Raw genomic sequence first — 10,751 nt, 5'->3', positions numbered from 1 at the left:
CTTGTATAAACTACCAGGCTTGTTATTGTTATCTTTATCATTATTCTTGCTATTATTTTCATTATTAGCGTTGTTACTACTACTCTAGTTATTGTTTTCACAATTTTTGTTATCACGATTATCATAATGTTTTAATTTACATATATTATCGGCATCATCTCCACTTTTATTAATGTTAACCTTGTAGCCGTTTGTACAAAAGCAATTCACTTTGAACTTCCGCCAAAACGTTTTTCGTAGATAGAATGGTGGGACCTTCGTTGGTGTGTGTGTGTGTGTGTGTGTGTGTGTGTGTGTGTGTGTGTGTGTGTGTGTGTGTGTGTGTGTGTTTGTTCTACGCCCCCTGCCCCCTACCCCCTTCCTCGACTCCCTTACTCATCCATCTTCATTACACGATTTTTCCTATTTTAATTTCCTAGTTTGTATGTGCGTTTATATGCGAGTTCGCATGCATAAAAATGAACATGCAAATTAAACATTAATTACACACAATCACCTTACCGATAAATTTCCCTTGCTGACTGAAAATCGGTTAGACATATGATATCTGAACTGAATTAGAAAAATAAAAATCGAACAGACTTAAGATAACTGAGAAACTTCAAGATAAAGCCAGTCGTATGGGTTTATTCCTCAGATTACGTAGACAATACCCTTACTGAAGCGTTCATATTCGTTTCTTACATTTTGATATTCGTTGATGTAACCATATTTTATGTGTGTTTTTTTTTTTTCTCTTCCTTCAAATATTTGGGAGAGAGAGCGAGAGAGAGAGCGAGAGAGAGAGCGAGCGAGAGAGAGAGAGAGAGAGAGAGAGAGAGAGAGAGAGAGAGAGAGAGAGAGAGAGAGAGAGAGAGAGAGAGAGAGAGAGAGAGAGAGAGAGAGATTCTGCTTACGTAGATGTTTTATAATCACAAGCGTTGGCGAATTTCACAACGTAGGCCACTGACTGATATGGACTTCGTATTCAGAAGAGTACTACGTGCGGGTGTGCGATCTTCCAAGGAAATTCCAACAATATCGTAAGTCTAAATGTTTTAAAGGGATGCTAAGAATAAATTACAAGCAAATATTATGTGTTTTGTACAAATAAGTTAGAATTCCAACCGCCACTCTCTCAAAAAAACGTATCTACGTGATTGGAAGAAACCCATTTCATCCGTCTTTGTTTTGAGATTCATGAGGGAAAAAAAAAACAATTCATGCACTACTATTTAAATATGAATGAAGAGAAAAATGCATGGTGGGACCCTTGTTTTAATTCAAAGAACATTCTAAGAAATTCTACGTCACTTAAAAGACAGCAGTGCAAGGCGTATTGTGCAAGATCCGTTCAGTGTAGCCAAGACCCGATGGTACGAATTTTTGCTACTGTAATTTCACCATTTTAAGCTATACGTGTTTCTTTTGAATCATCAGATTATTATTTGCCATTTAGACAGCTTCTTATTATTAATTCAAAGGGTTTGAGGAGATTAAGAAGTAAGCAAGTGGTCGATAATATTTAATCAGATTTCATCGGAGTTGGTAATGCTATCAGGGTATCTACTTGAGCGCCATACGAATTGGCAACATATTTTCAGGTATTTATTTTATATATAACAGGCTGATATGAAGGAATCGTAGAGGCAGATTTTACATGTAAGTAGATGTGCTACATCATGCCGTCGAGAGTGCCATTCAAACCCTTCCATTAAGTGATTGTTAAAAATCATTGAAGTACACGTGTCCAAGCCGTCATCAGGGTTATTTCCATTTTCGTTGTATTTGAATATTTAGAGACCCATGGTAATTTTCCATCTCTATATTATGGAAAAATCTTCATTGAGAAATAAAAGAATAATATATCATCGGTCAAAACCCATAATGAGCGAAGTTGTGTCTTATTCAGGTGGCTTTAATAATGAGAAAAATGAATTCCGGCAACGTGTAGAGCCTAGAATGTTGGAACCGGCGAGAAACATCTGGCAACGTTACGTTACGTTTCCAGTCGCGTTCGCTGCATTTGGATGCGTCTTGGTATTACGTGTGATTGCAATTTCTTTCTTTATGTTGGGTTGTAGGGATCAAAAGAGAAGCTTTGGAGGGGTTTTAGTCTATCTGACATAAACATGCTGGTGTTTTAAAGTGTTTTAAAGGAATTAAATGACTTTGCTCAAACCCAAGTCGCAGCCGCTTCAGGTGTTTGAAACTCAACAAGAATTTTCAACGTTTGCTGCCTATCCTCATTTTATAAACCTTGCGATTTTCAACCCCTGAAAATCGTATAGGCAACGGAAATCAATATCCAGCCAACAAAGACACGTAATTCCTCAATTACAAACGACAAGATGTGTAAACAAGGCCAAATATAAGGCTCTTGAAAGTTTTTTCGAAGAACTAACTCTCCCTCCTCGGCCATCACGAGAACCTGTCCTTGAGAACCCAAACATGGAACACATTGAGGAGAATTGAGAGGAAAAAAATCGCTCCCATGCCTCTTCTGCCCGCCTGACAGCCTGATCAGCGGCGAGAATTGAATCAGGTAAGACGCTGGAGTGGGAATCGACGGAAGGGGAACGTCAGGGGAGTGAAACGTTTGCGGAAAAGGGGATCGAAAAGCGGAGGGGGAAGGATGGGTGTGGGTGCGCAATGGCGATCGAGGAGATGATAAAAAAATCGGATTTTGGGGGATGTTTTGGATGCGGACGACCCCTCTGACGCTCGATTTACACCTCGGAGGTTACAGGACGACCGCTCGAAGTCGTTTCAGGGGGTTATCGCCTTCACACGACCTTGCCAGGGGACAAGGAACGTTTAATAATCGGGGATCCGGGAGGCTCTGGCAGCGGGTGAGTCAGGGCGTGAGGCGTAGTTGCGTGACTCATCTCCGGTGACTCATCTTCGCCACTTACGGGGAGCACATAAGCCAAACCCGTGCCAGTGAAAACCTAGGAAAACTGAAAAAAGAGACAAAAGATTAAAAAACTCATCTCGGTGACTCATCTTCCTCATAAGACTCATCTCCGGTGACTCATCTCCCTCATGAGACTCAACCACGAGGCAGACGCGGGTGAGTAGGTGACATATGAGTACATTTCGTCGCTCGGGTTTGTGTTCGAGAATCACGGCCGTCAATTAACGAGTTACTGATGAATGACGAGTGAGTAAGGGGGTTGGGAGCATGGGGGAGGGGGAGGGGGGAGGGAGAAAGGGTTGAGATTCATCTCGGCTTCAACTGTTGCTGTGGCTAATGGGGGTGGAGGCAGGCCACTCATATTACACATATTTTTTTTATTTTAGGGGAGGGGTGTGTGTGTGTGTGTGTGTGTGTGTGTGTGTGTGTGTGTGTGTGTGTGTGTGTGTGTGTGTGTGTGTGTGTGTGTGTGTGTGTGTGTGTGGTGTGTGTGTGGTGTGTGTGTGGTGTGTGTGTGGTGTGTGTGTGTGTGTGTGTGTGTGTGTGTGTGTGTGTGTGTGTGTGTGTGTGTGTGTGTGTGTGTGTGTGTGTGTGTGTGTGTGTGTGTGTGTGTGTGTGTGTGTGTGTGTGTGTGTGTTGTGTGTGTGTGTGTGTGTGTGTGTGTGTTGTGTGTGTGTGTTGTGTGTGGTTGTTGTGTGTGTGTGTGTGTGTGTGTGTTGTGTGTGTGTGTTGTGTGTGTGTGTTGTGTGTGTGTTGTGTGTGTGTGTGTGTGTGTGTGTGTGTGTGTGTGTGTGTGTGTGTGTGTGTGTTGTGTGTTGTGTGTTGTGTGTTGTGTGTTGTGTGTTGTGTGTTGTGTGTTGTGTGTTGTGTGTTGTGTGTGTGTGTGTGTGTGTGTGTGTGTGTGTGTGTGTGTGTGTGTGTGGGTGTGTGTGGGTGGGTGTGTGTGTGTGTGTGTTGTGTGTGTGTGTGTGTGTTGTGTGTTGTGTGTGTGTGTGTGTTGTGTGTGTGTGTGTGTGTGTGTGTGTGTGTGTGTGTGTGTGTGTGTGTTGTGTGTGTGTGTGTGTTGTGTGTGTGTGTGTGTTGTGTGTGTGTGTGTGTTGTGTGTGTGTGTGTTGTGTGTGTGTGTGTGTGTTGTGTGTGTGTGTGTGTTGTGTGTGTGTGTGTGTTGTGTGTTGTGTGTGTGTGTGTGTGTTGTGTGTTTGTATATGTTTGTTTTAGGGCTGTAAAGGGTAGGTGTCTGGCAAGTCTTTGTAGTGATAGTAAGGATAGATTTGAGTAATGGATGAACTGTGTATAAATGATAAAGAGTAATAATTAAGTAATGTATAATAATGGATAATGAATCAAAATGAAATGATGAAGGTTAGTGACATTGGTAAAATGTTATGAGGTTTGGAAGACCCCTGTTTTTGTATCCTAATTATGTGTTCTATCCTAATCCACATGAAGGTTCTTGTGATCATTGATGGTTAACCTGTTATCTGAAGCTTATCATAATTGCCATTGGAGTGTTAGGTTCAAGAGATTGTTAGGAGATCAGTGGCACATGCCAGGGTGTCTCCAATTTACCAATAACATTGGTGTGTGTGTTTGATAAGTTTGATGTTATTTCCCAGTGTATATTAACTTTACATTTCTTTTTACTTGAAATAGGAATGGCAGTCAGTCATTTCTACAGCAAAGACCAACAAATCAAATCTTCAAACCTGTGATGATTTATTGTCAAAGAAGATCTTAGTATAAGCTTTTTCTGAGCAGGATATATGTGGTGGAAGTTTGTTTGCCAAAGAGCAAGGTGCAAGGCCATGGCATTTTCTTGTCGTTATTCTTGAGAATTGCAGCTAATTTACAAGACTTAAATTATTGAATTTTTATATTGATTATAATTTCTTTGTTTTCTGTAATTTTGTGGTGTTGTCTTGAATTATGATAAGTAATTGTTCAGAGTAAGACTGAAACTGCTACCATATAATTTAATGAGATTGTGGTCTGAAAAATTCCCATTTTGATATACAGAAAGGCCCAGTTATGGTCAATGTTTGTGGTATGAACCTACTAAGGTAGGGCAAATTGAAGATCATATTCTTGTAGAGGACTAAAAGTTGTAGTTGTTGTTATAAGAAATGGTCTGCAGACATGAATGGCAATACCACAAATAAAGGAAAAGGTCGCAGAAAGCACTGACCTCAGTCCACTTGGTGCTCCTGAGTTTCAGCTCTATCATGCCATGCATACTGAGGTAAAGACATTGTTTCCTGAGGGGTGTTGGGGGGCAGAGCCCCCTCCCATCAAGCCTCCCCGAAGGGCATACCTAGTTACGGCAACTTAGATTGTTCAATAAATTTTATGACATGGAATTGGAGACTTAGCCTCTGGCTAAGTGTTTTGCTCAAGCACACAGTTTATATTCATATTCTTAAAATAATACTAACTGTAAAACTTAAAAGTTAATATAAAGGAGAAAAGCAAATGTTGTATGTTCTGGAAATGGTATACTCACAATTACTCACAATATACATGTTTGGAGGGGTGTCACTGGTGGGAAGAGGGCTGGGCTATATGCACAGGTAAATGGGAAGGCATCATCACCTTTCATATCATCTATCTCATCTAGGTAAATCTTTACAGTATGGATACACTAAACTAGGACTAACTGATGATGATATTGTAGAGAAAAGTAGAAAAAAAGAATCATAGAAAGTGCTGCCTGAGTCTACTTGGTGTTCTGTGAGTTTCATCAATATTCTGCCTTAAATATTGAAATGAATATAAGGTTTGCTTGGGGGTGTTGGTTAATCCTCCCCCCTTGGGATGCCCATTCATGATAAATTAAATTGATAAAGTAAATTTTGTAATGTGGCATTTAGGACATGCATCAATTCTGTAAAGAATTACTCATCTTTCTTTTTAACCAGTTAAATATTCAGACTACCTTTGCATGACCGATCATGATGAAAGTGGTATCTTTGGATTCCTCTTGCTTTCTGCTGCACAAATAAATAGAAATTGTACCTCCCGATGCCCATAGTCTTGAACCTGATAGCAGGGGAGGGTATGAATGGCACCAGGGAAATTGCAGGGTAAAAATAATTATATACAGGGAATTAGTCCATATAGTCAACTTCCTACTGGGGCCACTGCCCCCCATCCCCTGCCCTGGAGAACAAAGAATCCACCATGTATATATGGTGCATAGGACAGATTTAGCATCGGGCTTTCCCTCAAGTAGGCATGTGCTCTATTATGTCATGACTATGTGGAGGATTCTTTGTCTAAACAAAGAAATTCCAAAATGATTTATCTGTCTAGCAGATGGAAGGGGTTAGTAAATTACTTGTACCATGTTTATTTTTTTATAATTTCCTATGAAACTCCCAAGTGCTTGCTGAGATTTATTTTAGAATATTTCAGTATTCAGAAACTCATTGAAAAAATCAAACATGACATTCTCCTTAAGTGCCCAGTATCAGCTGTGTGTTGCCACTTTTATTCCCTTGTATTATTTCCATCTCTTTAGTGTCAGAACAATGTGTAGATGGTTAGCTTAGGGTAGATTTCCACCAGCCATTATCTATGAATGAATTTGGGAGGTAAATCAGCATGCACTCAACAGCGTACTGGTGGGAGGGATCAGCCTCTTTGGTGCCTGTAATGTAGACATTTATTGCTCATGCTTACTGTAGTATTCATTGCAAGGGACACAAACTTCAAGCTTTGGTATATGTATTCATATTCTGGAATTCGTTATTTTATTTTCATTTAATTTCTCATTGAAGCTTTTGTTCTGTGTTCCTTATTACTTTCTTGTGTGTTGGTGGACATGCATATATAAACTTTTAAAATCCTAACTGAAAGAGTGAAGCATGATTAACAATGCATGCACACTGATGACACTGACAAAAAAGTGAAATGATGAATAATGGGGCAAAGAATAATGGGCATCCCCGGTATCTCAAAGGGGGTGTGAAAGCACAATGTTATGAACATTGTGGTGGTTTGTTTGTCTTTTCTGCGGCAGTTGGTACAATGGCTAGTGCTTGCCTCTACAGAATGTTGTACATGCATGAGGTATTTAAAATTTAACTTATATAAAATATTAAAGTTTAGAGGAAACTCACCATGTAATAAGTAAATAAAACAGAAAAGAAGTAAGTTAGGATATAACATATTAATTTCTACTTTTGTAAATGGTTGTAAAGATGTGTTCAAAGACAGTTTGTGGGTAACCCTTCCCTAACCCTCACTGCTAAGTTTACAATTTTGGCAAATAGAGGGTATAGAGCCAGTTCAAGGTGTATTAGTGTGTCTTCTGTCATTGTTCTTCAGCAAGATATTTGTCAAATGGTGATATAAACTGGTGATATTAGGCTAACAAAAAGTTAGAGGGTAAGCTTAGGCTTTTCACAGTGTTATAGTTGACACCATTTACTATTGTAAGATCTTTTTGTAAAACTTCAAAAACCTGGGGATACTAATGCCTTAGTCTGTGTCCTGGATTAGAAATGTATTAAAAGATTTTTCAAGTAGGAATCTTTTTGAAAGGATTCTTGAAGCTGGATTGAGGAATGAACCTTGGGTTTAAGTGTATCTCTAAAGGATGTTGCATTATGTCAGAGCTTTGTTTCTAACAAGTGTGTGTGTGAAGTTTCCATTTTGATTGTAACCAAGATTTTGTTGGTGTTTCATTATATGGTCTGTTCTCGTAGTTGAATTACCTTTTTTGCTTAAAATAAGGGAAGGTAATCACAATATCTTTTGATAAGCAAACATAATAATTTGGCGGTTGACAAACTGGAGATTAACCCAAGAACGTTTCCTGTCATGCCACTGATAATCTTAGATGAGAGTGAAGTGTAATTTTTTTTTCTTTTTAGGTGGGGATTTTTGATACACTTGCATAGATTGAATGGTATAATTATTGTTATTATTAACAAGAATGATTATAAATGCTTTAAAGGTATTGAAGTGGTAAAAATCCTTTAAGAACTGTATTATGTTTATCTAAAAGATAAGCAGCAGGATTTATCAGTGAATTGGATAGGTTAAATAGAGTAAAAAAAAAATTACTTTAGAATAGTGAGTGGAGTGAGAGTAAGAGGTTGTCATCATCTCTGGTAGTGTTTTTAGTGTACTTTTTTTATATAAAAGTTGTTAGTTGAGAAATTTCTCTTGAAAATATTACTGATCTCAAAGTTAGAAGTTGAATAATTTTTTTTATTTTTTTATTTAAGAGCATGATCAAAATACTTTTGTCTCTTTGTTCAGGCAAGATTTTGCTACTGATAGATAATGAAATGGAAATTGCTCTACAACATGACATGACATTGAAATATTTTTTTTTGTAAACGAGATTTAAATCTCCAAAAATTGAAATCCCATGATTTTCCAGGTTTCCCCAAGTCAAATTTTAGCTACAGGCATGTGAAGAATTCAGTTTTGTACACCAGGAAAGCACATTTCCTTGCCATACCTCTAATACAGTAGATGTTAGTAGCACTTACAGTTGGAGAGAAATTGAATTTGTAGGTAAAACATTAAATATTTTGTAATCATAGAATATGAAGTTTGATGTATTTGTAAGTATCAAAATGTATATAAAGTAAAAAGATGATAAGATATTACTGGGAGATAACTTTTGTCATGTGATACATAATAGTGTGTGGAGGAAAAGACCTAGAGTCTGGGTAAAAAAAGTTTACTATACGGAACTAGAATTACCACCTCACTCTTTCATTCACAAGAAGAGGCTTAAGTAGAGGGGGGCCTTCTTGGGAAGTGAGGTTATGGGGGGTGATATCATGGGTGTGGCTAAAAGAAGCCTGCTAAAATATATTAGACATATTAGAGGACACTATTTGTGCCTCATGAATGGGAAATTAGTGGGAAAAAATGCCACCAATTTTTTTATTTTTTTTATTCCATTCAGGCTAATGCATATAGTAAATTTGCTGATATAGAAAAGAAGTATTTGGGAAATGTTTTGAGTATCTCATATTTTACTGTTATTATTGACTAGAATACCCAGTTCTAACCTGCACTACCATCTTGTTTTTCATCATTTGATATAAAAGCTGTTACGCTTACAACTTTCTTCAGATAACCACTTATGGTATCCTCACACATTGACTACTCTTAATGAGAAGCTATATCACATATGCTGTCATTTAATATAATAAGTATTTGTATTTGTATGGTAAAATCTCGTTAATCATATAGATATGTCTTAGATATATTGAAACAAATTTTTAGGCATTCTTTTTTCTTCTACAACTGAGAAGATTTCTGATGAAATTATTTGAATTTTCAGCTTGAGACATGGAGGAGGGCCTCCTGTCATTAAAGTGGAACAACCACAAATCCACATTCTTCCAAGTCCTCTCCATCCTACGGGAAAAGGTTAGTATGGGGCAGTGAATGTAAAATTGCGAGGCTTGGAATTATAACAGGGAAGTGATATATTTTCCTGATATTGATTGATTGTGCTTTTCTGAAATTTAAATCAGAATAATATTGTGTAGGTAAGAATACAATTTTTTTTACATTGTATCCTTTCAATGTACTCAATCTCTTAACTTTCCAGCACACGTACACAGATGTGACACTGGCCTGTGATGGGAGACTATACCCAGCCCATAAGTTTGTGTTATCAACGTGTAGTGAGTACTTCAGTGACATCTTCACTTCCACGAGTGGCAACAACATTGTCATTGTACTTAAAGATGTAAGGAGACAAGATCTTGAATATTTGCTAGACTACATGTACCTTGGGCAAGTTGACGTTGCTCAGTCTGAATTATCGAGCCTTATAAAAACCGCCGAGTGCCTTAGAATCAAAGGTCTAGCCATACCAGATGATGAGCCACAGAAGACGCCTAGAAGAGTGGCGGAGGAGCGGGAGAGAGAGGGGAGTCCTCCTGTCAAGAAGAAAAGACACTTAGTAGATGAAGACAGAGGAAATAATTTATCAAGTAACAGTAGTGCAAGTAGATTACCCCATCTTACCCTCCCGCCTCCCTCCTTGCCCCCCCCATCACAACCCCAGCCAGCGCTGTTGCAGAGACTCCAGCAACAGCCCACCTTGGCACAACCTCCACAACCTCAGTCCTCGTCACAAGCTGGTGGCAGCAAGAGTCATGCGCCTCCACTACCCCAGTCTGTAGCCACACCCCCGCAGACCCCCCGGACACCCCAAGTTCCCACGAGCCCCTTACCTCCCACCTCGGCGCACCAAGTGCACCCACCTATCTCGTCACCCACTCAGTCATCCAGCGCCTTGCCCGTCATCAAGCAGGAGGTTGCCGATCCCCCAGAGGCCCCCGAAGTCTACATGAATGAGGCCTATGACGAGCAGGAGACGAAGCCGGATGTCTCGGAGGCGGGCCACCTTGAGCAGGACCTCGCAGTGCCAGGACCCTCTGGACTGCAGGGGGTGAGTTTGGCCGAATTGCAGTTTTTTTTTGTTATTATTATTATTATTACTTTTTTTTTGTACTCAAGTTAGTATGTAAAAATGTAGATATTGTTCTGAGCCTCATGGCACTGCAAAGGGTAAGTCGTGCATGGCTGCTGGAGTATCATTTTTTTATGTATGTATATATTTTTTTCCTCAAAGATGTATGCATGCGTACACACACTTGCTTACAGGCACACCCACACCCACACCCACACCCACACCCACACCCACACCCACACCCACACCCACACCCACACCCACACCCACACCCACACCCACATTCCCACCCAAACCTAAACCCACGCCCACACCCACATTCACACCCACACCTACATTCACACCCAAACCCACATTCTCACTCACACCTAAACCCATGCCCACACCCACATTCACACCCATACC

At 39.6% G+C, this 10,751-nt stretch overlaps 1 protein-coding gene across 5 annotated transcripts in view; it reads left to right on the top strand.

Annotated features, from left to right (window-relative positions):
- Nucleotides 1–895: 895 nt before the first annotated feature.
- Nucleotides 896–10,751, top strand: part of LOC125046796 (zinc finger protein Gfi-1b-like) — a 90,196-nt gene continuing 80,340 nt past the window's right edge. The window contains exons 1-3 of one of the 5 annotated variants that reach the window (XM_047644738.1): nucleotides 896–1,022; nucleotides 9,204–9,292; nucleotides 9,477–10,325. In XM_047644738.1, coding sequence (XP_047500694.1) covers nucleotides 9,212–9,292; nucleotides 9,477–10,325 — 930 coding nt within the window. In that variant the 5' untranslated portion in view covers nucleotides 896–1,022; nucleotides 9,204–9,211. The other 4 variants (XM_047644736.1, XM_047644739.1, XM_047644740.1 and 1 more) reach the window with 4 other exon arrangements.

Source organism: Penaeus chinensis, chromosome 39 (genome assembly GCF_019202785.1).
Source record: "Penaeus chinensis breed Huanghai No. 1 chromosome 39, ASM1920278v2, whole genome shotgun sequence".
Classification (NCBI taxonomy): domain Eukaryota; kingdom Metazoa; phylum Arthropoda; class Malacostraca; order Decapoda; family Penaeidae; genus Penaeus; species Penaeus chinensis.
The sequence above is the reverse complement of the archived record's forward strand: the minus strand, read 5'-3'. Positions and strand labels throughout refer to the sequence as shown.